This window comes from Saccopteryx bilineata, chromosome 1 (assembly GCF_036850765.1).
Source record: "Saccopteryx bilineata isolate mSacBil1 chromosome 1, mSacBil1_pri_phased_curated, whole genome shotgun sequence".
NCBI classification, from domain to species: Eukaryota; Metazoa; Chordata; class Mammalia; order Chiroptera; family Emballonuridae; genus Saccopteryx; species Saccopteryx bilineata.
The window spans coordinates 317913960-317930439 of NC_089490.1; the positions used below are offsets into that span (position 1 = coordinate 317913960).

At 37.1% G+C, this 16480-nt stretch overlaps 1 protein-coding gene across 5 annotated transcripts; it reads right to left on the bottom strand.

Moving 5' to 3' along the window:
* Positions 1 to 654: 654 nt before the first annotated feature.
* On the bottom strand, positions 655 to 16212 carry BIRC3 (baculoviral IAP repeat containing 3). 5 transcript variants are annotated; one of them, XM_066247790.1, is made up of 9 exons: positions 16089 to 16212; positions 9300 to 12427; positions 9102 to 9201; positions 6981 to 7059; positions 6155 to 6203; positions 4384 to 4626; positions 1883 to 2137; positions 1581 to 1622; positions 655 to 1464 (listed from the first exon to the last, which is right to left on the bottom strand). In XM_066247790.1, exons 2-9 carry the CDS (start codon positions 10150 to 10152, stop codon positions 1271 to 1273), a joined length of 1815 nt encoding a protein of 604 aa, XP_066103887.1. In that variant the 5' UTR covers positions 10153 to 12427; positions 16089 to 16212; the 3' UTR covers positions 655 to 1270. The 5 variants fall into 5 exon arrangements, with proteins under 5 accessions (XP_066103887.1, XP_066103896.1, XP_066103876.1 ...); XM_066247799.1 differs by having other exon boundaries at positions 15995 to 16095; XM_066247779.1 differs by lacking the exon at positions 16089 to 16212 and adding an exon at positions 15876 to 16064.
* Between the last annotated feature and the right edge of the window lie 268 nt (positions 16213 to 16480).

The following is a 16480-nucleotide window of genomic DNA, read 5'->3' on the forward strand; positions in this document are numbered from 1 at the left end:
GAAGAGAGCCAAGCAGTCAGTGGAGCTAGATTGTAAAGGGCCTTGATTAGGGGAATTGTGTCTGACTGTGGAAACTATGCTGCTCACAAAATTTAGAGGATATTTCAAAATTAATATGAAGCGATAAAATATCCCCTAATTTTTGTGAGCCGTATGTATGCGGTATTGGAATGGTTAGAACAATCAGATTTTGTTTTTGTGTGTTACTCTCATATCAGTGATGACATAGTTGAGGGGCAGAGACTTGAAGCAGGGTTACAAGGTAGGAGGCTACTGCATTAGTCCAGGTGAGAAATGACGAGATGTAAAGACAATGAGTTTAGTTTTAGACATGTCTGAAGTATTTGAATATTTGCAAGTCTTTTGGGAATTTACATTAAAGTTTATCGTTCTGTAAAAGTAAGAATAGTGTTTGTTTCACCACTAATCTCTAAAACAGTACAATGTTTAAATACATGTGCATGTTAAGTAACTGTTTAATGAATAAATGCGTGAATTACGTTTATTAAGCAATTCTCCTATTTTCACCAGTCTTCAAGTGCAAAAAAGTTGAAAACCTGTAATTTAATACTGAAGAGGTCTTAAGTTAGTAAGGAAGGAGTCTCAGAGTGACTAAATTATTTGATATCATAGAAATAAAAATATTAAGAAGAGTAATTTTGATTGCTTTATTAAAATGTTCCTTACAGAATTCTTTATAAAAATACTGCGTCCATAAAGTCATTCAACAAATATCAAGACCTTCTATATGTGTATATATATGTAACACTTCAAAAAAGACAGATCTGTGTTCTTGGTCCTTAATACAATTCTAATACTTAAAATTCTGAAAGTTTAATTTAAAAATCTTAAATTTCACTTCACTTACAATTTCAGTAGTGCTGAAATTTTGATTTAGTATTGTAGTGCTATCATAGTTTTTGCTCACAAGAACAAAAATCTATCATTCTTTTGCTATATGAAATGTTTGTTTTAGCTATATATTTATAAATGTATTTGTGTAAAACAAAACTTTGAGTTGTAAATAAATTTTAAAAATGAAGGAAATAAAATCAGTGTAAGTTAGAATCATAATACATTTAATTAATTCATTCTAAAGTTATGGATTGTTTTCCTGTCCTGGCTGGATAGCTCAGTTGGTTCATGTCAGCCCAAGTACAGAGTTTGACAGTTCAATCCCAGTCAAGGCACAAAAAGGAACAGATAGATGTTCCTGTCTTTCTCTCTCTCTAAAATTAATCAATAAAAAATTTTTAAGTGTGGACTGTTTTCATGAAAGAAATGTACGAACTGTACCCTTAATTGTACCTCTACAAATAGGACATTTTCTTAGAGAAGGGGCACATTCTTTGCATACTACTAGATGACCACAAGGAATAAACACTATGGACACTTCTTTGTCCATACACACTTTACACGTTCTCTCTTCTTGCAATCTCCTCAGTTGTTCTTCCATTGGTAAATCTAAGAAGAGAAACAAACTTTTAATAAAAGGCAACTTGCTGCTTCTCCCTCAATAAAAAGCCAAGAAAATAAAAAACAATATTTTCTACTGGTTTAAATCATTAATACTATTTTACCTGAAACATTTTCTGTGGGAATATACTTTATGTCCCGTTGCACTATGGGAGAAAAAGAAAAGGCATTATTGTGGCAATTAATGTTAATATTTAGTCACAAAATATATATGTTTAAACTAACATTTGAGACTGGCCAAATACTATATCTGTCATAATGTCAAGGCAACAAAAGTCTTTAGTTTTTTTGTGCAATTAATAGTTTATAAATTAGATTGAATTTTTTTCAATAATCACAAATTACTAATAAAAGCATGTTTTCAATTGACTTAGAAAGTTCTCAGAAGTAATTTAACAGCACTCACCAAATAAACGCTTGTATAATGTGGGGTCAATTTCTTGTAGAGAGTTTCTGAATATAGTGGCTGCAAAATTTCCTTTTACAATAATAGTATCAATCAGTTCTCTTGCTTGCAAAGATGTCTGTGTTTTCTGTTTAATAATATCATATTCTTGTTCGTTAATCACTCTGGCAATCAGTAAACTATCCAGGATTGGAACCACACAAGTCAAATGTTGAAAAAGTGCCATTCTGTTCTTCCGGATATATGATAGATCATCTTTATAAAAAAGAAAGCAAACACAAACGTTCAATCTCTGCTCACAAACTTCCTACACCACCTACACATATAGCTAAATGAAAACAGCCATAATTGGCCTGACCAGGTGGGTCGAGTGTCAGCCTAGGACACTGAAGTCTGAGGTTTGAAACCCTAGGTTCAAAGTCGCCAGCCTGAGTGCATCAGCTTGAGCTGATGTTCCTTAATCAGCTTGAGAACAGTTGCTGGCTTGAGCACAGCATCATAAATATGATCCCATGGTCACTGGCTTTGGACCCAAACATCACTGGCTTAAAGCCCAAGGTTGCTGGCTTGAGGGGTCACTGGCTCAGATGGAGCCCCCCAGTCAAGGCATGTATAAGAAGCAATCATTGAATGCTGACGTCGCTGGTTGAAAACCCTGGGTTTGGCTGGGCAAGGCACCTATAGGAGTTGATGCTTCCTGCTCCTCCCCCTTCTGTTTTTCTTTCTCCTCTCTAAAATGAATAAATTTTTTTTTTAAAAAAAAGGACAGCAGCAATCAATGAACAACCAATCAATGAACAACTAAAGTGAAACCACTACTAGTTGATGCTTCTCATCTCTCTCCCTGCCTGCCTGAGTCTGTCTCTACCTCTCTCACTGAAAAAATAAAAAATAAAATAATTCATACTCAGGCATTGAAGTTGATTGCTATGTTTGGGAGTACCGATTCCCTGTGCTTAATAATAATAATGCTACTTATAATAAGGACTAACTTTTACTGAGTGTTGTGGTAAACACTGTATGTGTATGTACACATTTCATCTTCACAACAGCCCTTTGAGTTCAATACTAGTATCCTAATTTAACAGAGAAAACAGGCAGTGTGGCAAGTAAATTACTAGAAGACATGCAACTAGCAAAAGTCAAACCAAGGCAGCTGGCATTATAATCGGTACTCAAAACCATTTGGCAATACGGCTAAGCCTTTAATCAAATAAAATTTAGAACCTATAAAATTGAAATTTCAATTCAATCTAGTCAAACTGGGAAGAACTAAAATTAAAAAATTAAAATAATAGAACATTTTCTCTCAAATTACCATTTACCCATAAAATTCCTTTAAAATCCCATTTTAAGATAAAATTTTATTTTCCCAAATTAGACATGATATTGCCATTACCTAAATATTTTGTAGTAATAGGGGAAAGACAGCATTTCAAAAACTAAATCTTCTCAATGACACATCCCTATCCTTTAGGATCACTGTATTCTCCTTTTTTATCTAGATTTTTGTATCTATTGGTAAAATGCTTCCTATTTGAAACTCTGAAATTTTGTTATCTGTTTCGACCTGGGTTTTGGTAAGGGAAAACATGCCTGGGACTCTCCTAGTCGTTTGTTTAAACTGGCCAGAGACACACAGAGAGAAAGCAGAAGCCTGGAAGAGAGACTCACGAGGATGGGCTTAGGGGCCCCAAGAGAGGCCACAGATAGTCACAGTCGTCAATCACCATTTGTGCCATAGTGCCCCTCTGGTACCCTCAAATCTCCAGTAAGAGCTTGTTAAAAGTTGTAGACTATTTTTAGCTGTGTAAAATGAGTCTCAGATCTGGTGCATGCCTGGGAAAGAGTGGCAAAGGAGAGATCATTTCTCTTTGTCGAGGCCAGAGTGATGAGAGCAATCAGAGCAACCAAATGAGGCTGGACATGCTCTGAGGAAGAGTTTTTGTATAAAGGCTATAGATTAGCAGACAAAGTTTTTATAGAAGATATGGATGAACTGTCTTGAGAGAATGTAAAACAACAGTACCCTAGGACTCCCCTAAATACTACAGGGACACTAGGAAGGAAAACTCAGCTCTTACGTGGAGAAGTAAGAGACTTAATCATAATTTATACATTAATTTATAGTCACAGCCTAAGACATACCGTTATGCTAATATTAAAATTAATAATTGTCCTTGATCCCACCCAATTTCCAGTAAATGGGAGTGAGCAACCAGGGGTCAAAAATCTGCCACGAATAATTACATAGTCAACTGCCCAACGTAAAAATATAAATTAAGAAAAAGCAGGAATGAAAATGATTTCATTCAAATATATATAATTTTTTCAATTAAGCAATTCAAATATATCTTAATGTGAAAAAAATTTTTCAGAATTCAAATTCAGAATACTGAACATAAGAAAAGTCTGACTGACTTGACTGTATTTTCAGTAACTTATATACAGTAACATCAAATTCTTATGGAAATAAAGTTTGTACTAATAAATATGTGTACCTGATTCTTCTTCCTCGGTTGCTCTTTCTTTCTCCTCTTCCCTTATTTCATCTTCAGCATTAAGTAAATCTAATACAAGATCGCTGATGACTTTATAATTCTCTCCACTTGTTAGGATTTTACTCTGAACTGTCTGTTTTACCAGCCTTCTACTGAAGCCCATTTCCAAGGCAGCTTTAACCACAGGTGTATTCATCATGACTGCATCTTCTGAATGATTTTCTCCAGGTCCATAACAAATAACTAATGGAATAAAGAGTTTAACACATATTGGGATAATCTGTATATTTTTAAAGTTATTGTTATTGTTAATATCAAAAGCATAAAACTCCCCAAAAATATAGTCACTTTTTTCTATTAACTGTTGAATTTAAAATAATGATATACATGTTGTCACTAGAGTAAGAATTTGGAATATTGTATTCAGATACAAAATATGCGTTATCTTGCATAACTATGAATGAGAGAAGGAAATGGAATGTCAGGGATCACCTCCAGCAGAACAGAGGTTCTTTTTTCCCATGTTGAATAAACAAATGAGCTTTCTAAACCAAATGTGTTTCACATACTTTCAAGAAGTTGTTATCATCACTCACTGTTATTACTATAATGGTGTCTTTCAGTATTACTCCCATCTAGTTCATTCTCAACATTGCAACCAGTGTGACTTTTTAAAAACACAAATCTGATTTCATGGTTCTTAGGAAAACACGCAGTTGTGGCTTATAATACCTCACACTTTATTTGGACCCTATTCACTTCATCCTCACTTCTCGCCACTCATTCATTCGCACTCTACACTCCAGCCAAGAAGTCAGAAATTTTGCCTGCGGTGCTAACTACTCTTACTGCTGACCTGATTCATTCATTTCTCTGTTTGCAAATCCTACTTCTGGACATACAGAATTTTGTTCAGTTCATCAAATGTGCCTGTACTCTTATGTTAGTTAAGTCTTTCGTGTGCTGTCCTTTCTGCCTGGAATGTTCTTTTCCTCCCTCTGTCACTTGGTTAACTTCTACTCTTCCCTTTGATTCTGTGATGAAACAAACACTTCTAATCTGAAGTCTTTTCTGCTCCTCCAGGTTAACTGTCCCTTGCACACTCTCATAGCACACTTAAACTGTCCCACCACATCCTCCTCTTATCTGTGTATCTGTCTGTATCCCTTTGCCTGTTGGATCATGAGAACAGGAGTTGTGTTTATCCTGTTCTCTATTCTATCCTCCGAACAGCAGATACACAATAAGTATTTATTGAACTGAGCACTAGATAAAAGAGTATAAAAGCTTGTTCAAATATTGGCTCTATCACCTTTCAGGTTTCAGGTGATGAACAGATTACTTAACCTCTTGGAGCTTCAGGTTCCCCACTGAAAATGGGGATAGTATCTCCACTCTCTCCATTTCGTGGAAAGAATATGTGAGCAATCTAATGTCATAGTGCAACTGTTCCCACACTGGTCTGAGAATAGGGTTCGGCTGGATGTGTATAGTTTGTTAAAATGACGCATGTTCAAGCCCCACCCTTAAACACTATGATTCAACTCCTCAGTAGGCTTGAAGTGGAAACTAGAAATCTGTAATATTTTTTTCAAGTTCCTTAAGCAATTATGATGCCCTAAAGTTTCAGAAATAGCTACTTAATATATTTGAAAATGCACTGTAAATTATAAATCATAACACACATGTACATTACAACTATTATCAAATTTCAATCTTAACAGTACCAGTGGTTCTATTTAAATGTGGCAATTATTATCACTACACATACTTGGTGACTCTGCATTTTCATCTTCTTGATTGTCTGAAGTAGATAACAGCTAAAGGAAAAAAAGGTAAAAAATTAAAACATAAATCTTATCCTGTCCATGGAAAAAACAATGAACCAAGAAACCCACTTTATTCTACTTAATGCAAACTGACTTGCTATTGGCAAAATAACTTATGTCAAAACACTATTTTACTTACATTCAACAGTAATTTCCTAAGCCATAAACTAAAAGAATTTCTCTGTGTTTGTGTGTATTAACAAATAAATTCTATTTTCATTAAGGCAGGAGACGGGCTAGAACTTTTCAGTGATCTATGACACAATCACTGTTGGCCTTTCATTCCAAAGACCTTACACTTCCTGTGTCATCCTTTGGGATAAGTTGGATCCTATATCAGTTCCATTTAGTATATACAATAGCTAGAAAAAGTGATCCTCAATTATATGAGTTCTTATCTGCTTTTCCAGCAATATGACAAAGAGCAATACAGTTCTCTTTCTCAAATTTTAAGAAAAATTAATATAGTAAACCATTATAATTCTACCCTGTCCATTTTTTTCCCCTCAAATAATTTTATTGCAACTTTATCAGAAAAATACTTAGAAATATAACTCCAGTATTATTTTTCAGCAGGTTTCTAATTCTGGATCTGTTTTGATCCTAAGAACAGTACTAAGATCATGCTTGGTATTGTAAAAAATTAAATAAATTTTAAAAAATGTATTTTTAAAGCAACTCTTGCCTTTACAGTAAAATACTGCTCTCTGTAACTATTACAAAATAATTTATCTGTTGTTAACCAATGCTTAAAAAAAATGTCCCTACCTGTTCAAGTAGATGAGGGTAACTGGCTTGAACTGAATTGATAAACTCTTGTCCTTTAATTCGTATCAAGTACTCACACCTAAAACGTAAACAAATTAAGTTTGGGGAGTTATTTTAATATGGCCATTTCTAGACTACTAAATATTTTAAATTAGTACAAACATACATATAACCACTTGACTTCATTTAGCATATAGGAAGTGGTAAGAGATACTGAAGTCAAAGCAACATGATGTATGCAAGAGAAAGGCTATCACCGGCCATCTGCCAAGTGCTCTCAGTCTATTGTGGATGAGGAAGGCTGTCAGAGCTGCTAGCTGCTCTCAACTATTCTAAGATTCCAAAAAACACTCTGAACATTAAGAACAGAGCCAAGGAGACAGGTAAAAAGTTCTCTAATAAATGGTACTGTTCATAAACTTTGTATGTTTGAAAGACAGACATATACAAAGAGAGACAGAGAAAGAAGGAGGAAGATAAACACATTTTCTAACAAAGTCAGACATTCGCAAGTTTGACATTCCTAGGCAATATATATCCATCGTTACATTTTAGTACAAAATGAATTTGTGATACTACCAAAGCAAATTTATCATTCTTTTTATATATTCACAAAATTACCACAATGGAAAATTAGCAGCACTTTTAAAAATACCTATGTACTTTACTAACTTCATAATTTTTGGAATCTGAAGTATATGGGAAGCACAAAGATGCTGTAAATGAAAATACAGTATTATATTTTTAAAAATGTAATGAAAAGAAATTAGGATACCAAGTTTAGTAATCAGCCTTAAAAATACTGAAAGTTTTGACCATAAAAAGTATAATTCTAGGCCACCTGATTAGAAGAGTGTAAACAAACAAACAACAAAAAAAGTGTAAACAAGTATGAAATAATCAAAAGTGTAAGACACGATGATAAAATGCTATGCTGTGATCCAAATAGATGAGATGAGTCAATATTTACCCTGATTACCCTATTTATTTACTTATTTATTTATGTGAGAAACAGAGAAAAGGAAAGATAGGGACAGACAGACAGGAAGGGAGAGATAAGAAGCATCAATTCTTCATTGCGGCTCCTTAGTCTCCTTAGTTGTTCATTGACTGCCTTCTCATATGTGCCTTGACCGGGTGGCTACAGCAAAATGAGTGACCCCTTGCTCAAGCCAGTGACCTTGGGCTCAAGGTAGCAACCTTGGACTTCAAGTCAGCGACCCTTCGGCTCAAGCCAGGGACCATGGGGTCATATCTATGATCCCACACTCAAGCCAGTGACCCCACACTCAAGCTGGTGACCTTGGGGTTTCAAACTTAGACCTCCGCATCCCAGATGGATGCTCTATCCACTGCATCACCACCTGGTCAGGCCTGATTACCCTATTTAATACTGCAACCTACCTGGTGCTTCTGATCTCCCTTTCTCTGCTCTCTTCTTTTTATCCATAGCACTATCTTCCAACATGCTACATAACTTATTTTTAAAGTTTATATTGTCTCCCCTCTCCTATAAAATCAATATATTAAACCAAAAGTCTTAGTTTTGTCCCACTGAATATTTCAAGCACCTGTTAAAAGATGATCAAATGCAATGCCTGTTAAAAGATGATCAAATAATATCATATTATTGAATGTTGAATGAATGGAAATATGTCTAAGACATAATGCTAATTGAAAAAAAAAAAGCTTCAACACACTATATACAACATCTAATTCATGAAGTAAAATTATATAATGTATTTATATATGTATATGCCTACAGAGATTCTAGAGGGATTTCACTAAAATAGTAACCGTACTTAATCTTTAATTTAGGTTTTGAATTCCGGACATTTTAACTTTTTTGTTTCTATACCTGACTACATGTGATCCTGGTTTTATGAGCATATATTATTTTCAAGTATATATTAATTACACAAAAAAATTCTAAACCTATTTATTCTTTGTCTTTAATTTCCATCAAAACCTTTTATGTAATTATTTTTCTAAATAATCCATCCTAAATGTATTCACAAATGTATTTCTGAAACAAAGAATAAAGTAACAGCTGATTGTAAAGTAAACGCATATATACCTATGACATGATAATCACACATATTCACAGAGAATTACAATTACCTTGGAAACCATTTGGCATGTTCCACCCATGGGTCGTCTCCAGGTTCCCAACACCTCAATCCGCCATCACAGCAAAAGCATTTGACATCATCATTGTAACCTAAAATTAATTTTGGACCAAAACTTATGAATATATATAACTTGCCCACTAAAAATGTATAAAATGTTTTATTATTATCATCAGATGAAGTTTCTTACCCATATAATAAAAACCCGCACTCGCAAGCTGCATGGGATGAACTGGAACCCTAGAGGGCCAGTTACGGAATGTTTTAAAGCGGGCTGCCTGAGTCTGCATGCTCAGATTAGAAACATTGTATCTTGAAGTGTCTTGAGGCCAACTTTCTAAAAATGGACATGTAGGGAAATGTCTCAGGTGTTCTGATAGAGGATCGTCATCTGGTTCCCAATTGCTCAATTTCCCACCACAGGCAAAGCAAGCCACTCTGTCTCCAGGTCCTATGTAATAAAAACCAGCTTTTGCCATAACTGTTGGTGACAGAAAAGACAAAGGCCACATCTGAAAAGTAAGTAATCTGTTGTTTTCAGTCTTCATTAGACAGCGGTTGGGAATTCTCCCGAAGGCATAAATATCTTGATTTGGTTCAAAGTTGACAGGACTTGAAGGAAAGCTTGAATAAGAGCCACTAAAATAGCCACTGTTTTCTGAACTTGGAAGTAATAAATGTGTTGGATTTGTTACTGAAGATGGCAAATTAAGCTGAGAGGTGGCTCCCAAAATGTTACCAGAATTTAATTTCTGAACAAAGCTACAGCTAGGATACAACCTTTTATGCTTTTCAGTAGGATTGTCTCCGTGTTTCCAGTTATCCAGCATCAGGCCACAGCAGAAGCATTTGACTTTGTCGTTCACACCAGTGTAATAAAAACCAGCACGAGCAAGACTCCTTTCTGACACAGGAACGCCGACGGGGAAAGCTGAATATGTAGACATCCGGTATAGTTCACATGAAAGGTCGTATTTCAAGTCAAACATGTTGGTGCTTTTTGTCAAATTTGATAAGAATTTGCTCTTTTCTGCTATGTTCATAAAGAAATGGATGAGGAGGTAAAGGGACTAGCCTTTCTCTGGGGAGGTAGTTTTGTGCATGGCTTTGGTTTTTAGTTTTAGTATTAAGTTGAACACTTAGAAGGGGAACTCTTAAGTTCTTTTTCTCTTATGCCTTCAGAATTTAAGCACAGAGAAATTAAAATCCTATAATAATACAGCTTATGGGACAATTATGCATAACAGCACCTTTGTATAACCATACAATGTAAACATGATGCTTACACACAATACCTTGGGATGAAAATTAAAACCCTTCATAAAAGTGTCGAATGCTCTAAATCATCAAGTCCATTTAGTGTCAGGTATTTCCACAGGTAGGTCAACTTCTCCTCTAGACTGCTTCAGTGACATTCAGACAGTCTCAAGATAAAACGTCTGACTCACATAGCTAGCTTGTTTTCAAGGCAGAAAGTTATGCCCTTTAAATACTCTACAGAGAACAACACTCAAACTATGTTTCTTCTGCCTTATTTAAATTGTGAAATTTAGTAACCAGGAAGAAAAGCATAAGAGGAAAAGAATGCATTACCATTTTTTGCTGATTCTAAGACACGTTTTAATATCTCTATTATTGAGAGGTATCATACAATTAATGCCATATCATAGTTTAATTAGCAGCATTTTTTATTTCTAAGAGCTACATAAAATAATGTTATACCTTATAACTGATGACATCTTAGATTCACTGAAATACAGTATATCTCAATCTTGCTCAAATTAATTTTTCATCCTACAATCATTTTACTAGAGAGAACAAATCAATCTAAAATTTTTTTCCAGATAGAGCTTATAGAAACAGAATTGACTGGTTTTAAGATTAAATAATAATAATTTCCCACAGAAAGTCAGGAACCCATTTGCTTTGTAAGATTTATACCATTAAATCTTAGCAAATTAGACATTTTATGCTAAATGAATTATCAGCAATTAATGTATTTGCTCAATAGGTCTTTTAAACTCAGATTCATGCTGTTGAAAGCCAGTATCAACTCTTCTACTCTGATATATTTATTTTTAAAACAGTCAAAAGAATGCTGAGTCTATAGGCTAAGATGGATAACCAAATAGTACAAATATAGCTTTGGTCAGAAATCATGTCACAGATAGCATACCTTGAACTGGAATTTATCAAGACAAAGAAATAATAATAAATGTACTTTGTTTCACAATCCACTCCTTTTGAACAGCTGAGATCCTCTAAAAATTCAGAATATCTGTTATTACTAGCTATTAAGTAGGTTCTGCATAAATAAAGTCAGCAATAACCAATAAGCAAGTCATCATGGCTTTTCTAGCAGTGATTTGCAAACACGGCTTCCTGGTCCTACTGATGTTGGGATTTTTCTTTATATATATTTGATGCTGAAATTTTCTACTGCACACTTTATAAAACTTTATTTCCAGGTGGCAAAAGAAACTCATCCCAAAAGTGAGCTATTATGTCTAATTTCAGTTTTACTTTCACTGACCAAAAATTTTACATATTGTTATAAAAACCTTCTTGGTGTTTATTATTGTCTCTGTAAATTTTCTTTCCGAATGAGTTTGTTCCTTTACCAAAATATAACCACCTAGACTTTGTTCTTATTATTCTCGGAGATAATAGCCCATTAGAACAAACTAAACTTTATAGTTTTAAAATACCAAGTCTTATCAATGGTTAGACAATTTCTTCATCAATCAAGTTTATCTCTCCTACTTTCTCTAAATTTGTTGTACTTATCAAAAAGTTTTGTTCTTGACATTTCTTTGTCAATGTAACAGTCTTTTAGTATGTCAAAGGCTTCATTTCATTTGTACATTTGTATATATCTCTAATTTAGCAGAGGGTTGAGTATTAACTCTTTGTTCTAGATAACTGTCACTCATTTTTAAATCTTTCACAAACACAGGTATGAGAATCTATTCTACACATCACTCAGTGGGAGATTGCCCAGCCAGTTTTAAAGAATGCTTCAACAACATGTCTCAAGTACAATCACTTCCTTACATTCAAATTCAAAATCAAACTCAAACTCAGTATTATTACTCTATAATTATATCTTGTATAATTAGATATTTTAAAATTATAACATTCTTTGGATACCACAAACTGGTGTTAACTACTTAATTTGTTTATTCATGCACAAAACTACCTCCCGGAGATCAGACTAAGTCCCTTTAAGGGTTTTAGGCCTCCATTTTGAGCTGTTTTGGGTTACAGAAAAAAATGAAAAAAATCTAGAAGTAGAACAGTTTGCCTCCTCTGTAAAACCTGTTTAAAATAAAAAGTTTTAAAAGTCAAATAATTCAAGTAACGCAGTAAATTTTTAAAAACATGGTCTCCAAAATAGAGCACTAATATTTATTAATTGTCCACTGTGTACAAGGTGCTGCAGTAGGCAGGGCAAGAGGCCATGAAATCTCACACAAAACCCAGAGAGCTCAAACTGGGAGCCAGTGTGTTCGGCTTGCACAGAATTGAACTACAGTATTTTGCTAATTTTTGTAACTTTCTATTTTAAAATTAATTTATACTTAGCGAAACCTTATAAAAATAACAGTTCCACATACCAACCATGTACTCAACTTCCCCAAAGTTAACATCTTACATAACCATAAAACAATTAAAGGAACCAGGAAAGTATCATTGATACAATGCTGTTAATTTGCATGCCTTATTTGAATTTCACCTGTTTTCCAAAAAGTACAATTTTGACCCATAGAATTATTTTTTAACCACAAATTTTAAAATATTTTAATGACCAATATTTTTAGAAAGAAAGAGATTTCCTGTAACATTCTAGTTTCTAGCTTCTCTTGAAAAGTCAGAAGATTTGGCCGCATGGGGCCTATATTCCTGCGTGGCAACAACCAGCCAACTCTGAGCAGTGACTGTACCTTGTGGATGATTCCCTGATACAGAGACTGACTGCCAGTTGCTATTTGTCACTGAGCTGGCACTACTGATTTTCTTATAGTAGAATTACGAGGAATGTGAAATTTCTAATGCCTGAATGTCAAAAGTAACAAAAATGAAAGGTAGACAAAGAACATGTGTTTAGAGAAAAATGAGAGTACCATATTTCTTTGTGGATGGGAAGAATATTCCTACATGTTATAGATGCTGTATTATAAAGTGTATTTTTGTCTAAAAGAGACACCCTCAGTTTTCATTTGTATCTCCTGCCTGGCCCCACTGCATTTGAGATTGGAAAGCCCTTACACAGCTCTCACCCTATAAAGGGTTAGTGTGGAAACAGGCATGTTTGTGCAAATGAAGGCAACAATTATATAACAAGTATAAAAAAATATGCCAAGATGCTGACCTTGTATCAGTTCCAACTAGGTCTTAGCCATTTTCAACACTTAGACTTCCAAATGCTATGGGGGAAGATCCGGGTCCTTGAGGACTGGGACCAGCACAACTCCAGGCACCAACGTGGACGGGCTTTCACCCCTACAGTTCTACTTATCCCTCGTCAGCCCTCTATCCCACTGCCCTGCGCAACTCTTCGAAACCTTTACTACCTGCCTCAAACTTCTCTTCCACTATGCCCCATCTCACTTTCAGTAGATAGCTCTGCCTTTTATTTCCCAAAGAAAATAGACATCACTGAGCAGTAATGCTCTGACATTCTCAAATCCAGGCCTTTCTGCTCACAACCCCCCCCCCCCAATAAAGCTTGCCCCTTTCCAGGCCTCGTCATTTCCCACTGCCTCAGAAATCTGGCTTTCACATCCTTATTCCCCTCATCTGTTCAACTTCCGCTCTCTACTGACCCTGTCCCGTAAATATAACTGGACATGCAGCCCTGGTAGGCTTGCTCAGTGGTAGAGCAACGGCCCAGCCTGTGGAAGTCCCAGGTTCGTTTTCCGGACAGGGCACACAGGAGAAGCGCCCATCTGCTTCTCCACCCTTCCCTCTCTCCTTTCTCTCTCTCTCTCTCTTCCCCTCCCGTAGGCTACATTGGAGCAGAGGTTGCTGGGGCGCTGAGAATGGCTTCTGTTGTAATGGAGAAACGCCCCAGATGGGCAGAGCATCGCCCCCTGGTGGGCATGCTGGGTGGATCCCGGTGGGGCACATGTGGGAGTCTGTCTGCCTTCCTGCTTCTCACTTCAGAAAAATAAATAAATAAATCTTTCTATATAGTATATATTATATATATATCAAGCATATATATTATATATTATATATATATTAAGTCTGTCCCAGATTTCAAATAAAAACCAAGAAAATCTCTTTGAACCCCCTTTCTGCTCTAGCAACTATCCTGTATCTCAGCTTCTCTTCACAGCCAAGTGAACTAAAAATAAGTGTCTATGGTCTTCTCCCACTACAAATGGCTTTAGTCAGCACTACTTCGAACTAATCTCAATATTAATAAAACCAACAGCTTCTTTACAAAATCAATGGAAATTTCTGTGTCTTGACACTGGCCCACTTCCTCTTAGAAATACTCCACTCCCTTGGATTTCTGATGCCGCTCTATCGGAATTCCTCTTTCCTTCCTTCTGGTTCCTTCTCAGATTGGCTCACCCCCCACCCCTTTTCTCTTTACTCCTGCAACAGGAGCAGTTGGGTGTCTCTGCCCTCTTGGGCACTTAGCATATCCCTGTCTCCCACCCGGGAAGAGAAGTTTACCTTTTTTTCCTGCTTCCTCTAAGAATTCCTTTAGATCAGAATTATGTTTCATCTTTGTTCAGGGCGGGCAACCACAATATCCACCCAGCCAGGCGTATAATGCAGACACTACGGCTTTTTGTTGAAGTGAATGTTAACAAACTTGACTGAGCCTCCCATGACTACAATACCCTCATTTGCATGGTATTAAGGACATCAATTTTATATCAATGCCCACAAAATCTGCACAGTGAAGGTTCAATACCAGGCTTTGCAGTCAGACATCTTGAGTTTCCAGTACCATTCAGTCTCTCCCCACCAGGGTGTGGAACCTTGGGCAAGTAAATCTCCCTGAGCCTGTTTTCTCATTGTCAATAGAGCTAATTATGGTAACTGCTTTTTAAGATTGTGAGAACACGTGTAAAGTCTTTGGAGGGGGTGCCAGCATATACCAAGATGTTAGCAATAAATAATAGCAAACTTAGTATTATCGATAGCTACTTCAGCATCAGGCAAATGGCTCCAGCCTTTTCCTAATTAAATTAAGAGCACTACAGAATTTCCATGCTGACCACCAGGAAAAGTATCAAAAATCAGCTGTCTGCCACCACATAAGAACATTCCTCCATTTATTCGTGAAATCTTTTGCGTGAGTCCTTATAATAGATAGCTCTGCTTTAGGCTTTGTTCTGAAGTGTTTTTGGCATACTCAAAGACCCGGTGATACCTCTTGGCAAGCAAATTAAACCAGGTATCAACGCTTCCCCATGCCACTGGCTCACCCAAAAAGGAAAATAGAGAAAGCCATCAATGAACAACCAAGGTGCTGCAACTAGGAACTGATGATGCTCATCTCTCACTTCCTGTCTGCCTGTCTCTGTCTCTCTCTCTCTCTCTCTCTCTCTCACACACACACACACACACATACACACGTAAAGTAGAAACTGAGCACTGGGCAGGAAAGCGGACAGTGAGTGTGCCGGAGGGCAACGCAGGGCCCACAGTACCTCACGCGCCCTGGAAGCCTGCGGGCCGCGCCCAGCGTTTCCGGGCGAGTAGACAACAAAGAGGGAAACGCCCAGGATCCCAGGAAACCCACTCTTGCTTGTTTCCGGTTCGCCTGACAGCCGTCGGGGAGGGGGCCTCTGCAGTGGTGTTTCCCGACCGTGCCAGCCCGACGCCCCTCTTACTCCGCTGCAGGCTCCCGCGACGCCATACCTAGCACCCCAAGCGTCTCCAGCCCGAAATGGCTTGGGGAAGCGGGCTGCCGCGCACGCGCACTCCCAGCCTGCCAGCGGCCCCCGTCGCTCACCTGCTGCGCTGAGGCTGGCGCGGGCTGCCAGACCTGCCTGCCCAGTCTCGCGAGGACGCCCGTCAGCCCGGCTGCTGCGCGCGCAGGCGTCTCCCGCTGTCTTTTAATGTCTCCTCGCCCTCCCCCGCCCACGCTCCCCGGCCCGCCCCGCGCCCTGACTCCTCCCAGTGGTTGGTGCTTTCCTCTTAGTTCTTAGGGGAACTCCAGCGGTAATAACCACAGACACTTCCCCTTAATCACTCGGGGATTTCCGTGACCCTTCACAGCACGGCTGTTTCTTAACCTAGGCGTCTCCGCGGGGCATTTACTGAAAGATTAACCTTTGCTTCATTGTTCGTGGGTCAGAGGAAATAGTGGTAAGTCATGCAGAGAAGATGATCGTTGGTCAGCCT

Excerpts from the sequence above, each read along its gene's own strand:
- BIRC3 (XM_066247790.1), bottom strand. The coding sequence starts at position 10,152 with ATGAACATAGCAGAAAAGAGCAAATTCTTATCAAATTTGACAAAAAGC. Across the intron at positions 2,138-4,383 it reads AACCGAGGAAGAAGAATCAG|ATGATCTATCATATATCCGG; the intron begins GTACACATATTT and ends TTTTTTATAAAG. Across the intron at positions 1,623-1,882 it reads ATTATACAAGCGTTTATTTG|TGCAACGGGACATAAAGTAT; the intron begins GTGAGTGCTGTT and ends TTTCTCCCATAG.